This window comes from Cheilinus undulatus, linkage group 16 (genome assembly GCF_018320785.1).
Source record: "Cheilinus undulatus linkage group 16, ASM1832078v1, whole genome shotgun sequence".
NCBI lineage: Eukaryota > Metazoa > Chordata > Actinopteri > Labriformes > Labridae > Cheilinus > Cheilinus undulatus.
In genome coordinates this window covers 20,161,241-20,185,768 of record NC_054880.1, presented here as the reverse complement: position 1 = coordinate 20,185,768, position 24,528 = coordinate 20,161,241, and the positions used below count along the sequence as shown (strand labels likewise).

The window sequence follows — 24,528 nt, the reverse complement described above, 5'->3', positions numbered from 1 at the left end:
GAATTCTTTGAAGAGGAGAAGGGTCTTAGCAAAAGAGGTGATCAGGAACCTGATGGTCACTGACTGAGATCCTGTGTGGAGATGGGACAGAGTTTCAAAAGGACAGCCATCATTGCAGTCTTCCACTACTCTGGCCTTATGGCAGAGTGGTTAGACGGAAGTTTCTCCTCCATGCAAAACACCTGAAAGCCTGCCTGGAGTTTGCAGAAAACTCCAAATGAAAGCCAAGCGGGCTTTTATCTGGGCTTCCATCTAGCTACTCGATTATAAAACCCGGATCAGTAGAGGACTGCAGTGATGGTTGTCCTAACCTTGTCCTACCCCCATACAGGATCTCTGGAGCTCAGTCAGCATCATCATCAGGTCCTTGGTTGGTTACCTCTCATACAAGGCCCTTCTCCCAACTGCTCAGTTTGTCTGGGCTACCAGCTCTTTGAAGAGTCCTGGTTGTTCAGAGCTCCTTCAATTTTAAAATTATGGAGGCCACTGTGCTCTTGGGAACCTTCAGTGCAACGGAAATTTTTTTGTAGCCTTTCCCACATTTGTGCCTTGCACCAATCCTTTCTCTGAGCTCTGCAGGCAGTTCATGGTTTGTTTTTCGCTCTAATGTGCATTGTAAGCTGTGAGGCCTTCTATAGAGGGGTGTGGGCCTTCCAAATCATGCCAAATCAATTTAATTTACCACAGGTGGACTCCAGTAAAGGAGTAGAAACATCTCAGCAACAACTGAGAGAAATGGAAGTAACTAGAGCTAAACTTTAAGTCCTTTTTCAAAGGGTCTGAATACTTAGGACAATTTTAATATTTCAGTGTCTGAATTTTCATAAATTTGCAAAAATGTCTCAAATTCTGTTTTCACTCTGTAATGGATGGGTACTGAATGTAGATTAATGTTCTGTTATGTTATGCAACATAATACAATTTTTTAAAAAGTGAAGGGGGTCTGAATACTTCCTGAATCCACTGGGCCCAGCTTTAGAAATTAATTGGATAGTGAAATGAAATCGTATAGATTTTACCCTATCTTTGAAATATTTACCTTAAGAAATTAAAACACTGATAACAAGCTCATGTGTTAACTATACTGGTCCATGATAGGGTCTGCTTGGCAAAAATATCCATCTAAATCCAAACAGGGTGCAGAATATAGGCTTTACCGTTTGATACTTTAAAGACATCTGGTTGCTTCCAACTATTTTAAGCAACACGAACAAAAATAGTGATTTACCAACATCTGAATATGTTTCTATGTTCATGTGAATAATTTTAATCTAATGAAAGATCATAATACATTCCTTGGCAGGAAAAACATCTGTAGTTCTGTCTGGTAACTATCATATAGAATAATTACGACATTTCTGCCACCACATGAAGGCAACACTACTGGAATGCCAGTGGGTGTGGCTTGTGAAGGCACCTACGCGACGTCATCATAGTTGAGTCTCATGTTTACGTGGAAACATGGCGGCGGACTACCAACAAGGAGATAGAACCTAGTAAACGCGACTGAAGCTGCAGGAGAGAGAATTAACTGTTAGTCTTTTAGAGTTTTTTCTCTTATATTTCGCATGAAGCAGTTTCCCTCTTATTTCAGCCACAGGGACCGCGGTGATGGAAGACGAGGAGAGGCAAAAGAAGCTAGAGGCCGGCAAAGCAAAGGTAGGATACTCTGTTTTTTGGTGTTAGCATAACTCACAAACACTGCTATTACTGCTTTAAAGTAGTTTCTTAATATCGTTGACAACTTATTTTTCCACCGCTGGGTCCGTCAGCTGTTATTTTGGCCCTCCTCCCCTTCCTTAACCCCCTCTCAGCTGTCAGTCCCACCAAACATGCCCCCCCCCCCCTCTGACAGCCGGGGTGTTAGCATAGCCTCTGCTAGCCTCAGACGCCTTTGTCATGCTGCATTTCTTAAACGTTACTCCAGTGTTAGATATTATGTTTTTCTTCTCTTGCAGGGGCGTGCATGTGATACTAGTTTAATCATAACAAGTCAAGCTGCCACACCGTTATCGTAGGGTTATAAATGCCACTTTAAGTGAGGCTGACGAGCTGGTGTAACAGGATTTACAGGACATGCCCCCAACGATCGCTGCACACACATGCCAAACTTGGGCTATATTGGCTTTATCAATCAGCAGCATTAACATTAGGGTCAGGACACACTCTATCCATCCAGAAACTAGTATTAAACAATGTGACATATCAGAAAGGACAAAGTGGACAGTAGTTTTCCTTATGAACATTCCCTTATAACTACTAATATGTGATAAACATGAGTGTGACAAAAGGCAAAAACTAATCCATCATGCTCCTAGAGGTTCTGAAGTTACTTTATTACACTATAATGCAGCAGCACTATTATAGACATCCATTAATCCAGACATCCATACAAAAATGTTATTAAAAAAGAACATAAAGCAGGTGAACTTGGTTAGATTGTCATCATCAATGTTCACTCTTTGCATAAAATGTACAATATATACTGACCAATTCATTAGGTAAACCTGTTTAGCTGCTTATTGGTTAAATATCTAATCAGCCAGTCACATGGCAGCAACCAGTGCATTTAGGCATGAAGGTGTGGTCAAGATGATCTGCTGAAGTTCAAACTGAGTGTCAGTATGGGGAAGAAAGGTGTTTAATTTTGAAAGGGGCATGATTGTTGGTGCCAGATAGGCTGGTCAAAAACACCTTGTTGGTGACAGAGTAGAGGAGAATGGTCAGATAAGTAACAGCTGACAGAAAGGCATCAGTAACTAAAAATGTGCTTTCACTACAATCGAGGCATACCAAAGAGCATCTCTGAACACACAAAATGTTGAAGCAGATGGATTACAGTTGTAAAAAACAGCATCAGGCACTTGAAAATTGCGGCTACAGTTGAAAATAGCTTCCTCTGTCTGATGCTCAGTTTGAACTTCATTCAGAAGGTCGTTTTGTCTGCAGACCTAAATGCTTTGGTTGCTACCATGTAATTGGCTGATTAGATATTTTTATTTATGAGCAGTGAAAATGTTTAAATCATACCAACAGCCAAGTGTGTGATGAATATTTTGAAAGAGATTTATCTGCAAATTTGTAAAAAAAAAAAAAAGTCATCACTTTCACCTCTCTAACTACATAACTGTTTACCACCCCAGAACAATCACAATTGTTTCTTCTTCTAAATCTATACAAAAACGGGTATGAGGTTAAAAGTTGGTACAGAGAAACCAGCAGACTTCTACTGCTGATTTTTCTTAAGGTCTCCCCAGATTTTATACCAAACCTGCTGCTGTAGCTGGTGGGAAAGCAATTAGAAAGACTGTCTCTGTGGTTATGGCTCTGGCATTTTGGTTCAATAAAGACCCCTCTGTGCTGCTGCTGCAGGAGGATATGGCTGCTGTTTTTTATACACTGCACAATGTCACCATGTCCTCACATGCTGTGGAGAAACCTGACGTGTTATTTCACTGAATGACACATTGATGATGGCTAACAGGACTTTATTATTTGTTGTCAAAGCCTAACAACCTCAGACGGATCTTGTTAGCTTAAATTGATTCAAAGCTGATTTATGTCAGAGCCAATCAATGAGCTATAGGCTAATAATTCTTGTCCTTTTCATATTTCTTTTAAAATGTGTTTAAATTGGTTGTGTTCAACATAAAACATGTTTAACTGTTTTGAAAATCAGAAGCAAATACCTCCTGTTTCTAATAAATGCGTTTCTCTGCACATATATGGCACTGATGTATGAGGGAAGAGAAAAATGTCAATCATCTACTGCTCAGCCTGTTTGAAATGATGTCATACAGTGCATTTGTAATGTCCTACAAGAGTCCTACAAGACTGTGAGAGCAGCATAATTGTTGTCTGAAGTTTTGCTCTTTTTGTTCCAAGCCTTCAGCTGCAGATGCAATGCTGCTTTCACTGTCTCTGTAGCCAATATTGACAAGCACATTACCAGTGTTTAGAAGTTATTTGTGTAACACCTCAGCTTTGTTCTTCTGTTGCATGGAGGAGAGGATTTTTGTTTCATGCTGAGATTCCAGCACTGCAGTGATGAGTTTTTGTGTTAGGTAAGATAAACTCTCAGACTCAGATATGATAGCAGATGATTCAATCATACCTCTGTACACTCACCTTATAGCTCCTCTCACAGGAGGATGTAACAGAGGCATATGTAGTAAAGTACATTTTCATTTTTGGAAGGGAGCGAGAGCAAATGAGGGCCTATATGTTTGCTTTTTTGCACCCATTTTTCATTGTAGATGGGCGTTTCTCAAACTTCACTCACCATGCAGACGTCTCCTTTATTCCCATTTAATATTTCTGTTTGTAGATTAGTGCTGCTCTCTCCGTCCATTATTCCATCATCACACAGAATGTTGAACAGTATTGATTTTTTAATGAAACCTTGGGGAACAGCGTGCCCCTGTCCATTTGCTGCTCCAGCAAAAGGAGAAGTATGCAGTGGTTTTTAATTTCTCTCCAAGGGCAACACATATATTCCATGAAAAATGGAAAGATTGTTTCTTCTTTCATGCACCTTCAGGTGACTGATTGAAAGTACAATTGCAACTTTAACAGGTGTTATTACTTGACCAAAGTGCTGGTACTATTCATGTTTATTTTTGACAATATGATATAATACAATACACTTTATTGTTCCCTTTGGATGTTAGTTTTGGACTCAAAAGTGCTGCACAAATTGAGCTGTCTGCACAATAGTGAAGTTATGATACGATACGATACGATATGATACGAGATGGTTATGATAAGTTATGAGTTGATGATATGTGATGCAATGTTAAACAATATACAATACAATGCATACGATATGATACAATATGAAATGATATGATAGGATGTGATAGTATTTGATACAACGCAATACGATGTTATATCATAAAATCATACGTTGAACAATATGACACTGAATTATTCTATATGACACGGAAAAATACAATACAATATGATGTTAAACAATATGATATGATTAGATAAACAGCATTTGCCCCAAGGGGAAGTTGTCTTAGATTCCAGCTGCTGCAAACAGAGCATGAAATTCTTTTTTTTGTTTAAACTGGGGGAAATCTCCCCCTTTACTCTTCCCAAAGGGGCTATTTTTAAATGTGGATGGTGTAGGGGTTCTTGTCAGAATCTTAAAGAAACTGTAAGGAGTCCTTATCAGGTTATGAGTTGGAATGAAATTAATGCTGAAGCCTCTATGGAACCTACAAAAGTAAACAAGACCATCAGAGCAATTATTTCTGCAGTAGTATTTTAATGTTTGTCATCTCTGCCATTTGATCAGTGTCTGACAAACATTTACTGCATGCTGGCCAGAAGAGCGTTCAATTTCAATTTCCACATAGAAGATTCAGAGTGAAAAATATAGTCTGTCATTTAAAGACAGCAGGGTGTTTTAAGACACTACTTCTGACTCTACTTGTACAGGACAAGACAGGTTTTCACTCGCCAGAATTAACACAGGCTTAAAGTTTCCCACAGTAGAATTAACCATTAGTGTACTTAGCTAAATTTTGCCTTCAATTGCATTTTATCTCTTTGTGAAACTATAATGCAATGGGACATTACTGAACCAGTCACCCCAATATTGTTTCAAATAAAAGGTAAATACCAATGGAAGACAAAAACAACATACGGCATTACTCATATTGACAGAAACGTCGGTATGTTTACTTTGTTGTAAAGCTCAGTGTCATCTGCAAAATGAGACGTCATATTAATAAATATCTAAATTGTATGGTTGTAATTATTAATCTATTTGCTTGCTTTTCTGTGAGAGTTTGTTTGCTAATTGTGATGTTTACAAGTAAACATTTTCACTGTTATTCAGCCTGAAGATAAAATGTTTTATAGTGGTAAAAATACTCTAAAAATCTGAGGGACTATGCAAACATTCAGGTGAGTTTTCTTTGTCTGAAAGGTCAGTCTGAGGCAGCACTGGATGTTAGAGGACAGTGAAAGGTACATGGTCTACTTTAGCTTAGCCCTCGTATGCTTAATCCTTCAGCAGACTAATCGTGAGTGTGTCCTCTACATCTCTTTGTGATTAAGAGACATTAAGTATGGTGACCTGTTCATCCTATTAATTGGTTTAATTTACGGAGACTCTCTGGCTGCACTCTTCATCCTCCCTATATGTTTAAATGTATAACTTTGGATACTTGTAAATCTTATTTATTTCACCATTGTCCTGCTTGAGGAGGGATTGAGAGGTGATTAATTGAATGTGAAAGTCTAACAGCTGCCTCGTCTTAATTAGATATGACCTGACTTATTTCTGACCCAACACTCGGTGTACTTCTGAGAACATTTGTTATGATTGGAATCAAGGGTACCCCATGAACTAAAATATTTCATATTGCCTTGTCACTTTAAACATCATCATAACAGCTAGCCTCTGTCAAATACACTCTGGAATAATTAAACTATGTACTCTAGCTGCAATGAAAGTGTATGGATAACCAACAACTCAAGAGGAAGTTTTGGTTTTAGCACATGAGAGACAGGATAAATCATTAATCCTAGCTCTGGTGTTGGTAGCTTCTACCTTGTGTGTTTAAGATGGTGAATGATGATGCTTTTGAGAGTATAAGATGAGAAGAGACTTCTTACTTACTAAGTTACATCTTGAGGAAAAAAAATCAAGGGACCACTGCAAAAATATGTTTTTTGAAACTTGGTGATCTCACCCCACCTCTTTGTCTCTCACAGCATGACCAGTGGCTCGTGGCACCCCTACTTCCTGCTCAAATAGTACCCCAGGCTGTGCTTACTCCCCATATCCTCTTACTTACTGTGCCCTAAAGGTGTGGACTTTCTTATTTTTTCAAAAGAATATTTTTCCACGCCCCTGGTAATAGCAAGGACATCCAGAGTACAGCCTAGGTTGTGTTAATTCTCCTTCCCTGCCTGATGGTGCCCTCATTACAGGCCGTATTTCAGCCTCATTTTTTGGCCCAAACATGCCTAAAAGTTCTGTGCAGTACTGTATACATGTAAAATAACATATCCAGCAAATATAGTTTGGGGGCCTTAAATACACCTGGTTAGCCTACCCAAGTATTGTCAGTGTGTGGCTTACACTTACTGTATCTTTATACCAATATCACAGTGCTGAAAAATAGTGTTGTGCGTCACAGTTTTTCTCATCCAGTATCAACCTGACCAAAAAATAGACTGTAATTCCAAAATAATTGAATTAAGACTGTATGATTAAAATGTGGCTTGCCTACATTAATCCATTGCCTATGCTGGAATGACTTCCTGCGTATATTCATATTGAAACATATAGCCTATCACAGAAAAATAGAATAACACAGCAACACTTTTTCAGGTATAATTCAAGCCTAAACAATGCAGATGAGAACATGTTTTTGCAGTGGTCTCTTGTAACCTTTTCATGCAGAAAGTCTCTTAAAGCCTCTTGAATGTTCAGTAACTAAAGCTCCATACTCTCCTCTGGTCATGACGCAGGCCGGACTGCAGACGTTTCAGTTACTGTTGCTTTGTTTCCAGGGCCGTTCTCTATTGATGCTTGCACCCTGGAATGTGTCCATAAAGCACAAGGTTTCTGCCATTAAATAGCCGTGTGCTGTTGACTAACACTATTAGCTGGCAGCCTCATTGACACATGACATTGGAGGCTGTGAGTTTCCCTCTTTAAGCTCTGCTGCAGTGCCGTGTTTCAGTACTGCTTCAGTATTTTTAGCAGTGTGTCTCACAAGCATTGGACTCAGCACACAAAATCACTTTGTTACTCATTCTGAGACATTATTTTTACTTGAGTTTTAAGTATGCTAAGCTCTCAGTTGCTGTCTCAGCCCCAGTCGTTTTTTTTTTTCCTGGAGAACAAAAGTGATGACTCAAGGGAATATTTAAGGATCTCTGCATCATCATTCAAACATTACTAAATAGTGTCTCCTTTGACTTTCTTGGACGATGAAAGAGTTCCCTTTTTTTAGACAGTTTAAACCCCCCCCCCCCCTTTTTTTTGTTTGCATTTTCAGTGCAAGCTTAGCTTTGATGGCAGTGCACAGAGCTAATTTCTATTAAGAGTCTGGAGATCAGGTTAGTAGTAAGCCAGTAGGTGGTGGTGTAAGCACTGTATTAGAGCTGACTACAAGGTAGAGTGCTTTACTCTTATTATAGGAGTCAGTTGTGATAGTTTTTTGATTTTAAAGTATTTTTTGTGTAATTCATTGATAAAGTGTATCTGGAAAATTTAAGATGTTTTATTGTCATGCAAGATACACTATATTGCCGAAAGTATTGGCTCACCTGCCTTGACTTGCATATGAACTTAAGTGACATCCCATTCTTAATCCATAGGGTTTAATTTGACGTCGATCCACCCTTTGCAGCTATAACAGCTTCAACTCTTCTGGGAAGGCTTTCCACAAGGTTTAGGAGTGTGTTTATGGGAATTTTTGACCATTCTTCCAGAAGCGCATTTGTGAGGTCACATACTGATGTTGGACAAGAAGGCCTGGCTCTCAGTCTCAACTCTAATTCATCCCAAAGGTGTTCTATCAGGTTGAGGCCAGGACTCTGTGCAGGCCAGTCAAGTTCATCCACACCAAACTCTCTCATCCATGTCTTTATGGACCTTGCTTTGTGCACTGGTGCACAGTCATGTTGAAACAGGAAGGGGCCATCCCCAAACTGTTCCCACAAAGTTGTGAGCATGGAATTGTCCAAAATCTCTTGGTTTCCTGAATCATTCACAGTTACTTCCCAGCCCAGCTCCTGAAAAACAACCCCACACCATAAAAAAGACATAAAATATAGGTTAATATAAAAATAAGCAATATTCAAACAGGAACAGAGTAGTTGATGTAAAATAAGAATAAAACCTTGAACAAAAATTTCAAATTTATTATTATTATGTTTATTTTTAGAATAGATTTTTAGAAATAGAGTACAAAAACAAACAGAAATTTGATGCCCGACAAATTGAGATACTTTTCAGGACAGCATCTTACGAAAATACAATAATGTCATGGATCAGAACTGTTTTTGTATTCCAGTTTTATTGTTAAATGCACACAGACTTTGATAAACTGTAATATACTCTAATAAAAATGACATTTTCTGACCTTTCCACAATTACAGTTTCATAACAATTTAAAAAAAGAGAACTTGGGACTAACATTCTCAAAATTTTGCATACTTCGATACCTTTTTGATTCCTCATGTTTTAAAAAAATACAATCTCTATTATTGTAGTGACAGTATTGTAAAGCACCAAAACTTTGATCAAAACTACATCTATGTTATAGTACAAGTAAGGAAAAGAATTAATAACACAATCAAAGAGTCATCTGCATACTGTCTAAATTGCACAAAATCTTTGAAGAGTTTAGAGATGCACAGCTTTATTGGCATGACATTGGTTTCAGCAGATGTAAAATTTCTACTGACATTTCCAACCGTAATATCAGCAGTAAATTTCGTCCATATGAACAAATAGTTTATGGGGTTCTAGGCCGGACCAACAGACCTTCATCAGCTTAAATCCTGTCTTTGAACAAGCATTAGTTTTACCAAAAATGATGTCAACAGATGTATGCAGATGCACCACAAGAACTTTTTATGCCCAATTATGCACAAAATTTCCACTAAAAGTTCTGAAGTTTTTGGACATGCAAACTGTAATTTCTGGCCAATAAGCACAACAAATGACCCAACATGCAGGTCCTACTGCTCCTATCATTGTTGCAGTGATATTGTTCACTTTGTATCATATCATAGTTTAAAATTCTGTTACCATAACGACCATACTCCAGGTGATCATTTGTTTTGTAGCTCCACCCCAGCGTGTTGGGATTTCAATTATATTACTGTCATCACATTTTACTGGATGATGTTGTTGTTGTTGATAGTGTTCATCACTCACTATTTGACACGCATGAAAAAAGAGCCTGTGTTAAAAATTGACTGTGTAAATGTTTTCAGACAGCAGATGGTGATACACCTACGTAGTCCCTGCTTCCCCAGAAGGTGATGCTGCTACGCCAGCTCCAGAACTCCATATGCTCTGCCAATACTCTGCTCTGCCAAGCCAAATAGGGCAGCTTGCTATGATAAGCAGCTCAACGAAAGGCTGGGGTTCCCAAGATTTCCCAAAACTCACAGCGATTTCTGCTAATAAGTCGCCTGCATGTGGCACAGTACCCATCCTGGTTTGGTATTTTGATTAAGTTAGAATTAAGGGTAACATTGTTTAGTTTTCAGAGCCTCTCTGCTGCTGGAGCGCTCTGCAGGTTCTCTGTCCCATAAGACAGACGTTTACTCACACTGTGTACTGTAGTGGAAAAAGCTCTCATGGAAACACAGATAGATGGGTATATTTGGATGAGGGGTGGGGCATGTGAGGAGGTGTAGAGGCATGGATCAGCCACCCTTTGAGCTGTTGAGCTGGATGTTGTAGGTGGGGTACGTGACCATGACACCCACGCTCCGCTCGGTCGTGTCAGCCTCCAACCTTTTATGCAGTATCATCAAACCAGACCTGTCAAATAGGGCTTACTTTTATGCTGACTTTGCTGCTGCATGAGGAGGGTCAGTTTTGAAGAAAAGATACTAAATTTTCACTGAATGCAGGAATTGATCGGTTGGTTTTTCAAAAACCTGTAAACTGTAGAGCTTTGTGGCTGTAGGTGAAAAATGTTTAAATTAGCTCCCTTCTGCTATGGGAAATGTTCACTCTTGCTGACAGCTCATAGACAAAACAGCTTAAAGAAAGAAACTGATTTTTGCTTTAATTAGTAAACCCTTCATTTCAGAGTTCAGACTCTTTACAGTCACTTCAAAATAGCTCAAGGGCATCTGTGGTGTTTCCTTGTAAACAAACAAAAGTTTCTGCTTTGATTGGCCCGTCTAGATGTGACAGACAGAACGCTCATCCAATCACCCTCCAAGGTTTTTTTCAAAGCCACTGCCCTTTCCCAAATGCTGTGTATGAGAGGTTTTCCAGATGGATGTGTGAAAAACATCCCTCTGGCATGTCAGGTTAGATGGTTGCCATATTGGAAATGTACCTTTTTTTTTAATGTGGCTTAAAAAAACTGCACTCAGTAATGTTCGTCCATCCACCCATCCATCTTCTTCCGCTTATCCGGAGTCAGGTCATGGTGGATCAGCAGGAAAAACAAGTCAACCCAGACGTCTCTCTCCCCAGCAATATTTTCCAGGATTTCTGAGGTGCTCCCAGTCCAGATGGGCTATATAATTCCTCCAGCTAGTTCTGGATTGCCCTGGGGTCTCCTCCCAGGTGGACGCGCCTGGAAGACCTCCACAGAGAGGCGACCAGGAGGCATCCTGATCAGATGCCCGATCGCTGCCGGTACAGCGCCTGCAAAACTGCTGATGCTGCAGTCTTATGGTCCATTGTACCCTCACTTGTGAACAAGACACAGAGGTACTTCAACTGTACTGTCAAATTAGCATTGTTCTATGTATGTCAATGGACTTCAGGGGCTTTGGCCAGCCTTAAGTCCCTCGAGTAAAACTGGAGTTTTTCACACTTCTAATTTATATTGGTTACATTTAAACACTGGAGAATGTCCCTCAGTGCCACCTAAGGAGTATGGTATACTTTAGTCCTGCTTGGGGGGGGGGAGTTTGCTTGTCCAGTGTACTTGAGCATTGTAGAAATGGTTAAGCAAACTGCATCCCCTTTGGGAATTATAAGACTCCTAGACTCCTGTGGTGGCAAAGTGAGAATTGCACCCAAATTCTCAGCAAAAATTAAGACATGCTGCAAGTGGATTTCAGTCTCAAGTAAAGTCCCTTGACACCGATGGAAAGAGTCCCAGGTCCAGTTAGGGACTTGAGAATGGCATATCTATTCTATGAAGATGATGTGGTTCTGTTGAATTCATCAAGATGTTATCCACCAATCTCAGAGTCTTGGCCATGCACATAAATAAAGGTGAAATGGATGAAGAGATCAAACATTAGTTGGTATAGTGTCAGTGGTGATGCGGATGTTGTACCCCATTTTAACAGGGAAGAGGGATCTAACACAAAAGGTAAAAGCTTTGGATGTACCAGTTTATCTATCTTTGCACCCTCACTGATGTTCTTAAGCTTTGGGCAGTGACTGAAAGAAGGATATTGTGAATTCAGAAGCAGCTGAAATGAGTTTCCTCAGCATGGTGGCTTGGCTCGGCCTTAAAGATCGGATAAGGAGCTCAGACATCTGGAGAGCTCTGGGGTAGAATTGCAGCTTCTTATCATCCAAAAAGCCTTTTGATTTGGTTTAGGCATCTCATCTGAGGGGTCTCCTGTGACCCCCCTCTCCTCTCCTTCTGTCCTTTTGGAAATTTCTGGGGCACATCCAAGTGGGAGCGGTGTTGGGGGAAGAACCAGGGCTTTCTAAGGGGATCCCTGCTTGGATCTCTGCAGAGCAGGTCATCTTTGACACCTGAAGAAGGAGATGGGAAGCATTTTAAGCTTTTTCAGACTGTGTATGTTTACACAGCAAATCAATTTTTAAACTTACTATTTCATAAGTACCACCTGAATGTTTTTTTTAATGCTACAAATATGATTGTAATCACAAAAACACCTTTTCAGTGAAACGAAGGAATTGCTTTTTTCAGCGTTCATCCAAAGCAGTAGTATGTTCATGTGTAACCAGGGTTATGATTAGTGTCATGGGGTTACAAGGGCTTTTCCAGGGCAGGCGAGCAGGCATTAGTGTGGTATCCCTGGCAACAGTCCGTCTATATCTACAGCAATCCATGCAACACCTGTGGTGTGACACCTGTAGTCTGCTGCTGCTGCATGTCTGCAGCTGAATCTGCTGTCTTTTAGCTGTCAGCAGTTTCTCATACATATTTTATTATAGCAGTGCTATGGACTTTCAAGGCATTGCAGTTAGCTTCTTTTTTAGTATGTCACACAGGTTTCTTTTGTTTGATGTTTAAAATAAGTTTGAATGTATGAGCGAGGCAGACAGAGGATTACGGTTCACGAGTAATTGAGAATCAGGACTCAGTGGCCTAAGTCTGCTTGTACTACGTGCATGACATTGCTGTTGTAAGATAAGAAAAGATACAAGAGCTCTTACTCAAATATGAATTATGAAAAATTATAAGCACTCATATTTATAAAGCTGATAAGAAGATATGATTGGTTTGAACCACAATTAAGTTTGTCCTATAATGAGTTTTTTACAAGTATAAAACTTTAGAAATCAAGCAGAGAAAACCTTGTGTTATTACTTAATAAAGCAAAGACAGGAAACAAAGCTGTTATTGGCTGTTTTAGAGATCATTGACATAGTTTGACAATGTAATCCCTTTACTCAGGATTAGCACCTTGCACAGCAAGAGGCGTTTGTCGGGTCATAGGGAGGGAGGACTCACACAGAGCAGGGAGGAAGCCTTTTTGGGGCAAACGATGTTTCGTTTGCGTCTAGCCAATCTGTGTCACCTCAACGTAGGCTCATTCATTTTTTTCTTTAAATGTTGAGTTTGTGCTAGTTCAGAAATGTAGCTGTGAAGTAGGATAAACATTGTTGTTCTTGCTGTTAAATCTTTGAGCGAGGGTCATGTAAGCAAAGATTTGAATGGAGGCTACAGCTAGAAACAACAGTTAGCACAACACTTGTTGGGTCATGTTTTTTTTTTGTTTTGAATCAACAAATCATAAGTTGGAGATTTTACCTTGTTCTTCTTCTTCCCTCTCCAGCTGGCTGAGTACCGCCAGAGAAAAGCTCACGCTGACTCCCAAAAGAAACAGAAGAAGAAGAAGAAAAAGAAGCCAGCGGAGGACTCGGAGGGAGATTCACAGGGTAGAGTGGAGGTCGAGCCGGATCAGTCTGAGGTCGGGAAGGAGGTCTCAGGTGGACGAGATGATGGAACACAAGAAGGGAATAAAGACCCGCCCACCACGGAGTTTACGTTTGCCAGGACTCTGCGGAGTGGAGAGACTGTCAAGCATGATCAGACATACACCATAGAGGTAAACACTTACACCTACTCGTTTTAATTGTAGTGCTAGCTACTCTGTCTTTGCTATCTAAATTCATTTATTATTTATTATACATGAGACTAAAAGCAAAGTTTATTGTTGTTTTTTTAAAAGTGGGGCAAGTTTGGCATTCACTGCACTAAAATTATGTCAAGATATCTCTCTATTAATTTCCAAATAATCACTGAGCGCCTGATATTTCTAGATGTAAGGATCTTCATTTTATCAGTGAAAAATAGATAAACTCAGATATGTGACTAAACATATACAATCTTGTCATAAAATGTATTTCAACCAGTAGGAGTTTATTCATGTTGAATCAGTATTTCAGATTCAGATTAAAGATTTTTCTTTATTTTGATTTAAGATTGAGGCAGCTCTTTTTGATAGCACATGCTTTGTTAAACCACACAGAAAACAGGACAACATATTGATATAGCACTATGCCATCATCCTGACTTGTGTTATGCATTAAGTGAATCGGCAAGGCCAGTTTATCAGTATTTGATTTAAAATAGTTGCATTTTTTAATAACAATCTTAACATCCTCTTTCTTTAAGATTATTTTAAGGGTTCAAATCCCTTTTAAGGATGACAGTCTCTGCAAATGGAACATGCTGACATAACTAATACAATACTCTCCAAATCACACATGGCATTTTTGAGATGAATAACATTTATGTGAGCAGAAGCTAACAGGCCAAAGAAAAGGTCTAGGATATTTTTAGTCTGCTGTGAAAATATTTTATTGGATGAGATGTGACTAATAAAATTTAGATTAAATTGCAATATGTCCTACTGCAATTTCTAAATCGCAGAAAGTGCAATATCTGTTAAACCTAAACTTTGTGTCAAATTGCCAGTTTAATACAAATTGTTTTGCAGCAGAGGTGTTTTGCTCTCCACATTTTGCAAACATTTAATATCAGCATTTTAGAATAGTTTACATAAATCCTACTTTCTTTGTTTTTGTATATGTTTCTCTTAAAATGAGAATGGCATTAAAATTATCATTGCCTTCAATAAAAAAATGTGAAGTTTGCAATGAGTCAAAATAATCACAATTGGATATTATCAAAATCAATCTGCCCGAGTTATTTATATCCAATATTTTGTTGGTTTATAACAGAATTATTTATTGCCTGTGTTTGTTGAACAACACATAAAATGAACACCTTTAAAATCACAATAAAAAACAATATTGGGGAGTGAAAAAATCGCAGTAAGGTTATTTTCCTAAATCCTGCAGCCCTAGATGTGACAAGTGCTGAAACTGACATTAAGCTACATTAAATAAATACATGAATCCTGTAATTTTCCTTTTTTGGTAATTTGATATTCTTTTTTCTGTGATTTGATATTATCATTATCTTAGGCCATGCAACTCCTATAGAATCGTACTGTGACTTAGCCTGTAAATGCCACCCTATGCTGTTTCTAACGATATGGTAACCTTCCACAAACCTGCAAATTCAAACAGCTTCCTGTCACAATAAGACAAAAGTTTTTAGTAAGGGATTTTGATTGACTCATTTGTTATGGCTTACATATAGACGTATCATTATCTACACATCTAGAGAATAGGTACTATTTTATGAGACAACTTCCTGTATTTTGTTTATCACTCAGCTTGCAATTGTTAATTCTCATTCATGAAATCAACAGTAAATAACTCTCTTCATTTGTGTGCTTAAGTTACACGTATGTGACGCTTGAAACATCAGCATTTCTCATACTTTTTTTTAATGGCAGTGGTTTCTCAAATGGTGTGTGGCTCAAGGCAAGCCTTAGTGTGCCATAGGAATTTTTACAGCCAGCTGTACATTATTACTACAACTATAAAACAGTTTAAGATACTGCAATGTTAAAGGGGCTATTTTGCATGGATATGAAGTGTGTGCTTTGAGATTTTATTTAAACATAAAACCTCAACCGTAAGTTGAGACTCGCATCCTTGTTTAGACACTATAATTTTGCCAAACTATGTAACCAAAATGTAAATTAGAAAGAACTGAGGTACAGAAACTTTTGAACTTTGTTGAAAGGAAATACTTGAACACTATACATTAGTTAACAAGTAGGGCTGTCCAGATTAATCACATTAATAGTGTTTAACTAAGATCCACTATTAGTGCACTAATTTTTTAAAATCGTGATTAATCTCATGCCTTATTGTCCCTTTCTGTAAACTTTGGTTAAGCCACGTCAGTGTCTCCCCTGCAGCCACACTGATGTACAATATGTCCACCATGGCTCCTTAATGTTTAATTTCAGTTTAAAAAACATTCAAACAGCTCAGTAGACAAGTCAAAAGTAATCTACACCTTATGTTACCAAACATTTGAAAAGGTTTGATTTTATTGGAAAGCACTTAGGTCACTTTATGTGTTGTAAAGGGCTCTACAAATAAAAATTGATTGATTGATTGAAACATTTACCTTTTTACAGACCCCTTATTTCCTTTCAGTCCATAACTAGATCCTCTTTCCGTGGTTAAATTCATGTCATAATCCTCAGTCTACCTTTAAAAGCAGCTCTGTATTCAAACAAAAGTCATTTCCCTTTAAATTGGTAATGAATCAGTGACAGAGCTTTAACCAGGATTCCACATTTAGACTGACATTTACATGACAACAATTCAAATGAAGGGTTTTTGGTCAAGGAAATATAGTCACCTGGACCCTGCCTCTCATGAAAAGGAAAATGTATTTCGTGTGAACGTCTGCACACTCAGTACGTACCTCTGATATCGTGTTAAATTCACTCACAGTGCCTCTGTTGGGATACTTTGCTTGCTTTTTGCTTCATGCTAGAAAAGAGCCCAGACAAAGTTTAATAATGGATCAGCTCCATCTTTGTCATTCTTTAATGAAGTGAAATCTGAAATCTTTGATGCTGTGATAAAATAATTTGCTTTGTTTTAAGATCCAGCAGGGAGACAGGGGTTTTATCAGTTGGTGCAGTGCTGCGTTCAGGGGAATTTAATTTATTAATTTGCAGAAAAACACTTTATCCTTTAGTGAAGTATAAATAATTTTTCAATAACATGTTGAGGTTTTGAAATGTGTAGTTCTTACTTTAAATAATTTATCAGTGAAAGACTTCTTCATCATTAATTCTATCAGAGAGTCAACACAAGGGAGATACAACTCCACACTGGTGCAATATAAAATCTTAATCTATATATTCACAAACTGACCTGCTGCCCCTGCTAATGTCACTTATCTTGGAAAATAGTCAGACGGTTTTTCTTTTCTAACAGGATATATGTTAAAAACTTTCATCTGCTATCTTTACAAACACACAGGCCCCTCAGACCTGCCATGAATTCCAATTTTAACTTCAGGTTTCATGGAAAAGCTGATGCAAGAACATTCAACTCCTGAAGTAATCCTTCTCATAAATTAAAAGACCGTAAAATATTGTAGTATTATTGTAACATATTAAATATTGAACAGCTGAAAAAACTGAAAGACATGCAGAGACACCAGATGGCCATTTTACTTTTTCCTTATCGTTGAAGCACTCTCACTGTCTTTTATTCAGACTACGCAGCCACATTTATCCCTGAACCCACTGTTCATTTGATGCAGTGTATGCCCACAAAACTACTGGTTGCCATAGCAACAGACAAATGCCTTTTAAACAGGTTGAAGTGCGTCGCCCTTCTCAACCAATTCCTGTAGCCTTGCACCACTTTTAAGCTGATTTTGAGGTTGACTGGCTGTATGAATGTTGCACTGCAAGTAACTGATAGTTCAAGGCTCATCCTCTGTGTTACAAAAGGCTAAGGGACTGGCTGTTTTCTCCTCCTGCTGCAGAGCTCCTGCTTTGTATCACTCAGAAGTGAAAGTCGTGACTGTTTACAGACAGCACATTGAATGTGAATTACTCATGTGGATTAATGAGCATTCTATTTGTTTATTCTCCTGTATGATTTTTCACAATGATTTTCAGAGAATCACTGGTCCTGGGCTTGTTTCTCCTCAGAGATCTAAGTATGACACTGCGCTCTAAGCAGGAAGGTGTTGCTGTGGAAACACAACAGCATCAAAGTTTTTCATTCTTAAGTCCTACACAGATATATGAAAGAGTTTCCTACTAATACAAGAATGTTGACTCATTGGTGCATGGTAGATAACAACAGTCTAGTAGTGAAGTTTATACCAAGCTCTGTCATCATAAGAGCACTGTAAATTTGTTGTGATGTGAAGCAGTCAAAACAAAAGCTTTCATTTTTCTCCTGAACTGTGGCCCCCCTTCCATTTTTACCAAAAAAAAAAAAAAACAGACTTGGCTGTGGGAGTGAAAAAGATGCTATGTGGCTGAAGTAGGTTAGACTCGTACTAAAATGCTGAGTGGGAACTGAAATGGGACATATGGCTGGCATTTCCAACCAGTTAGGACTGGTGTATGACTTTCTATGGCATTGAAGACAAAAACAAACCTAAAGTTGCAATTTGGTCATATTGTTGGGAACCATTTTCATTTAATAACTTGTGACTTATTTGAATTAGTGTATGATTGTGATTTGACATGTATATGTTTGTAACTGTGTGAATAGCTGTTTGATGCAGAGGTTAAAATTCAAAATCTAATCATAATAAAACCAAGGAGATAGTTTTTAGTTATATCAGGATCATAAAGAAATTTCTTTGTTATTTATTAATTCGTTCATTCATTAATATTCATCTGTATAGGGCCAAGTAGGAAGCAAGTAAACCATTGCCACCAGTAGTCAACCAGTATTGTTTTTTTCAGGGCCAAAGCTGATACTGATGATTATCAGTATCTGATAAATCATATTTGGATCTGTTATGCATTAGCATAAAAACAACTCAAATTCAATGTCACTAATTTAGATTTTAGATTTACCACATGTAATAGGACATATACCTGTGTTTCAAAAAAGCTAGGTTACTTCATTACTAATTATTAAAGATGAACAAGTAAAACAGCAATAAAGGCAAGCTTTTATTTCTGAAAACTGTATCAATAACTAACTATAACTATATTATGTATGAAGCAGTAGTACAAGTGATTGGATTTTTCTTTAAAAGTAAAAGTATCAATAGCTCAGTGTAAAAATACAAGTAAAAGTAGGGATGGACACTATAACTGTTGTAATATTAGTATCAGAAATGTGAATGTGAATGTTAAAATTCCTGCCAATATTTACAAACAACAGACTTATGTCAGCTAAAGTGTTTTTTTTTTCATCCTTGAATTTTAAAGTACGTTTGAAAGACAAAAGTTTTAGGTATTAATTATAGACCTAAAACGGTCAGATGAGAGGGACAAGAGAAACAACAAAACAACCAATGAAAGACAAATGTATGGCTCTCATGGCCATAAACTTATCTCCCTTTCTTAGGAAATTGCTATAACTGTATTAATGATGATAGCAATATGTGAAAATGAGCAATAACAGCTATGATTAATAGAAAACAGAACAATGCATTTGATTGAAATTGATTCAGATTGAGACTATGGACTATGAAAGTAGAGCTAAAGGGGAAGTCAAACCCGATACAGGTAACTGGCCGAATGCCAAGATTCAGCCTCGATAATCAGCCATACACTACAGCACACTACAGTATTTATAGCTGGCTATTTCACCTCAACTGAAAACTATCACAAGAACTAAAAAAGACCAAGCTTAAAGCTAAAAGTTTACTTGGTTTGCTTTATGTACAGAATGAATAATGCAGGGATGTAGCCTCAGTAAAGTCACTTGGTTTATGAAATTGAATAACAGAATGTTTAAAATGTTATCTCCACCTAACTTTTGCTCAGGCACGTAAAAGGCAAAGAGGTAGAGGAGAGGCAGGTTTTCAGTCTCCTATCAACAGCTAAAATGTGGCCACCTTTCTGTCAACTTGTCGCCATTCTCCTAATTATGCAGATTTATGCATAACTCCAAGCTGTAATAAAATCAATCAACATTTTGGCGCCAGCATTGGGAGTGACCATGGCTCAGTAGGTCAAGTCACTTGACTGTCAGAGGAAAGGTAGTGGGAACAATCCCCAGTTCCTTTAGTCTATGTCAGTGGGTTCTTTGGCAAGACACTTGACCCCGATTTGCTCCCATTGCTGTGTCAGTGGCGTGTGATTGGTATGAATGGGATTAGGTAACTCTGATGTCCACTCTGCACAGCAGCCTTGGCCATCAGTGTGTGAATGTGTTGTGAACGGGTAAGTGTGACCTGCAGTGTAAGAAGTACTTTAAGCAGTCAGCCACAAAAATAGTATTAGAAAAAATCAAATACATTTACCATTTATGAAAAGAAGAAAAAAATCACTCTAAACATGAATGAATAATAAAAAAAATGTGAAAGGCTTGGCCAGATTATTTACAAAGCCAACATGTTTCACAATTCTATATAAACAGCAGCCAATGACAGGCAGTCACATGAATCAGAGAAAAAGGAGCCAGGTGAGAGTCTTCAACCAGGGCTCACTAAGTGTCATTATGGTGTGGCCTCTCCAGCAACATAACTCAGAGAAAATTAAGGCAGGTGAAAGAAGCTGAAAAACAATCAGCAACTAATAGAGACACAAAATATTCAAAAATAATTCAGATTAAAATATTGAACAATACCTCAAATAATAAAAAAACATTCAATGCGAAAGTCTATGAGGGATAGGAAAACACACCAAAGACCTGGACAATACATTAAAATGTCGTCAGTCAACTCCATTTGTTCTCCATTTACTATTTATTTAAGCTGAAACTTGAAGAACAGCATTTTTTGCACTTCCACATTGACATTGTTCAACACTGAAGTCTGCCGCCTGGTTTCATACAATCATAACAGTAATTTTTGTTTATCATAATCCCTTTTCTATCCAACAATATTTGCTTCTTTTGAATTAACTTCATGCCATGTCAGAAAACTAAAATGCTCCAATGTAAACTAACAATTAAAGATTAGTACAATTGTAAAGAAACCATTAAAACATACTTTTCTGCTACTCAAGTGAATTGATTTTTTCCTGCTGGCGCCAAATTTAAATCAGTCCTTTAATGTGGTTCTTTTATTCTGCTGTATTAATGATTTCTCTTTATTTTCCATTGCAGCCAGAGAGTGAGGTGTCCACGACTGCTGAGGATTATTCCTCAGAGGTGAGACAACCTGAACTTTCTCTTTCTTCAAATTTAATGCTGACTCCATTTTTTTTCTCCACCTAAATTTGACTTAAATGTCGAAGGTTTTCTGAGTGAGGCTGATGCTGTGGTAATATACTGCAACCTGGAGCTTAGCGACTGATGTAGGAAATCAATTCAGGTTTTTGTATATCTTTTCTTGGTTTTTAGACGTTTTGGTCGTGGCATTTGTACTGTGACATTTGCCCATTTTGTTAAATTGATCATCATTTATGTGCAGCATGTGTCCTGGGTTCTTCTTTGTTGCTGTTGTTTGAAATGGTGATGAAAAGAGAAAATGAAAGTCACCTACTTTAAATTATGTCAATTCTTGTTTCTATTTTTTGTTGACCAAATTCAGACAGTGTATAACACGGGTAATTGACATTTCATCAGTAATGGGCAATGTTCATGCTGCGTTCTAAGTCAGACATTATACAACTGATTGTCCAATGACAAGACACGTCACAGGAAAGTCACCCAGACAGCAGGTGTCTAAGATTACAAACAGTTACACAAACAGAATAGACACATGTTACATAACAAATAGCAGATCCACACATATGTAATATGCTAGTCTTTGCTGATGTAATGACTAAATCAACTCTAAGCCATGATTTTCAGGAAAAAGGTGTTTTACTGTTTTTGTTCTTCTCATTTTGTGCCCCTTTTCTTGCTGAATGATCTTTATTATATGATTATTGCACCATAAGCCAATCACATCAAGGCAAATCTAAAGTTTTAGCAACTTTTGACTGATTTCTGCTCGTTTCCTAATCTAAAACTCTCAGCAAGTTATCCACTATTAGATCATATCCAATGATATACTAACTAACTTGAAGAACTTTTGTGAAGAGTAGTCATAGATGTAAAGTTCACTAGATGATGCCGTTATATGTAAGCTTTTCCGCCATGATTCGCAACCGACTGACCGTTTCACTGCCGACATTGTTAATTAACAGGTAAATGGGTGCCATGATGAGATGATGACAGAGAGCCTAATGATGTCTTCTAAGGATTTTATCTGGGTACAGTAATCCGATCAAGCGGCTCTTTTGGCTCTGCTCTTGGCTCTGCTGATAAAGCACTGCTGCCTGCTGGATGTAACTCTCTCCTTGCTAGTACTTAAGTCTTGCACAAGATTTCCTGTAACCCACTAACCGAGCCTGTTTAACGCTGTGCTTACTTTACTATCAACCTAAACACATGCTAAGTTGTGAGTTTGTGCTAAAAACCCTGAGGGGTTATTGACAGCTTTGAAAGACAGATGTGGCTGTGGAGTTTAGTTTAACCACAGCTTTTTGACATTTCTGCGATGCTAATTATCTCTGGATGGTGGCAGAGAAGTGTGTGTGGGAAGGGGAGAATGAGAGGATGGAGAGAAGGGTTTATGAGAGGGAGCAGGGAGTGTTACACAAAGATCTGCTCTCAATGAGGTGATATTTTAACACAGTACTAGACACACTACAGATAGGCTGCTGATAGATGCATTCGGACAGTTTTAGAGCAAAAGCAAAGAAGGTTGATGTGACATGACAGCTGTAAAACTAAAAACAAGTTTGGTTTTATCAGTATATCCAAGATTTGAATGTTTTAAATTGGACATGTTTCAAATAAGTTGCTAGAATGATTCCTTTTTTTGTGAGGAAACAGCTTTTAATTGTTTCAGAAAAAAATGCTGATAACAGAAAATACCATACCAATAATAGAAAATAATGTAATTGAGAGCAGACTGTGTTATATTGGATACTTTTGTGCGTGAATATAGGTGTCAAAAAATAAAAAGTAACATTTGAAAATGTTAAATGAAAAACAAGTATGAAAATAGGGAGGTAACAGTCCAACACTGTTTTTTTTCTACAAACAGAAATTTCTTTTTTAATGTTGCTGTCACATAAAGTCAGATGTTGACCTTATCTGGCTCTCTTTCTGATTTACCCTTTTACTGTATTCTTCTCTAAGAACAGGCATACTTTTGTTATAATAACTTAGCTTCTTTTCTTTGGCAGAATTCACAATATTCATGTATTAACCTGAATTTATACTGTCACTTACCATTTATTTTCATCCATTTAGATGGATATACAGCTGATGGTAAACCTGCTTTTGTTTCATTTTTGCATTTTGACTACATTTCTAAGCTTGTTAAAATCTTGTATCACAGAGTTTTTCATTTTTATTGGGATGTCCTGTAAATAAAGAGTATTATTTGTACAGCACCCCTTTCTACACATTTCTTCATGTGGCTTCTGCTCTTGTTACTAACTGCTGTCCTGCTGTGACTGACAAAGTGCTAATCTCATTCTACAAACTCATCTTAATGACTTGACTGAAGCCCTGTTAATGCTTTCATTGTCCTGCTCAGGAGGAGGTGGAGGCCCTGCACCAGGTGACGAAGGGAGGCAGGAAGCAGGATATGGTGGATGCACTTGCTGCCAAGACCCTGGCCGTAGAGGAGCTGAGTCGAGAGCTGGAAGAAATCAGGGCTGCTTTTGGCACAGAAGGAGTACAGCAGGTACATATCTGTTACTTTGTTATGACACAATTGGTTGAAGTTTGAGCTTCTAGCCATCTTATATTTGTTATTATACAGTATGTTTCAATACAGTATTATAGGGATGTACAATGTAATCAGTATGATATTGGTATCAGCTGATATAAAAATTCTTGCTGGTATTTGCAGCCCATATATCTGCCAGACATATCAGCAGTGTATTTCATATGTTAGCCTTAAGTAATCACGAAATATAAAAGTGTACCATAGGTTTCCTAGGGTGCTACACACTCAAGGAGGGGCATTGTGAACCCTGAACGTTTCAAATGAAGCTCCAAATGTATAACAGCTACCAGACTGCTTCCCCGCTTCTCTCTTTGCTCTGCTTGACACAGCATCTCTTTGCACTTGAAACACTTATGTACATCTATGTATATATTGGTACTGGTATCAACTAAAAGGAGGTTTTTTAAATGTCAGCAAAAATCTAGTCTCTCCAATTTAATAGTCTGAAATATATTTATGAGGGCTGTCAAAAACTGGAATTTTTAATAACGATTATTTTAGAATTTCTGTAGTTAATCATGATTAATCACAACCTTTTTATGCCACTTTAGAGTTCCACTATTTTGCATTTTGAATTGTTTTTGTCTCATTTTGGATTATTCTCCTGTCTTAAACTAAGGTTAATTGACTTCCTGTTTGGATAGAGACCTGAGGCAGATCAAAGATCATGACATGAGCTTAAACACAGAAAAAAGGAACTTGTTATGGATTAAAAATAAGATAACATTAAAAAGGTTCAGATGACTTTGACTTGTCCACTGAGCTGAGTTTTTAAAGTGAAATGAGTCATTAAGGGGCAGTGGACTTATTTTACACTCTGGCT

At 37.9% G+C, this 24,528-nt stretch overlaps 1 protein-coding gene across 4 annotated transcripts in view; it reads left to right on the top strand.

Moving 5' to 3' along the window:
* The first annotated feature begins 1,453 nt into the window (after nucleotides 1-1,453).
* akap9 (A kinase (PRKA) anchor protein 9) overlaps nucleotides 1,454-24,528 on the top strand; it is a 98,072-nt gene continuing 74,997 nt past the window's right edge. For 3 of the 4 annotated variants that reach the window (XM_041807917.1, XM_041807919.1, XM_041807916.1), the window contains exons 1-5: nucleotides 1,454-1,659; nucleotides 13,717-13,989; nucleotides 21,080-21,124; nucleotides 22,108-22,173; nucleotides 23,511-23,660. In XM_041807917.1, the coding sequence (XP_041663851.1) occupies nucleotides 1,612-1,659; nucleotides 13,717-13,989; nucleotides 21,080-21,124; nucleotides 22,108-22,173; nucleotides 23,511-23,660 (582 nt within the window). In that variant the 5' untranslated portion in view covers nucleotides 1,454-1,611. The remainder of the gene's footprint in view (nucleotides 1,660-13,716; nucleotides 13,990-21,079; nucleotides 21,125-22,107; nucleotides 22,174-23,510; nucleotides 23,661-24,528) is intronic. The other variant, XM_041807918.1, reaches the window with a different exon arrangement.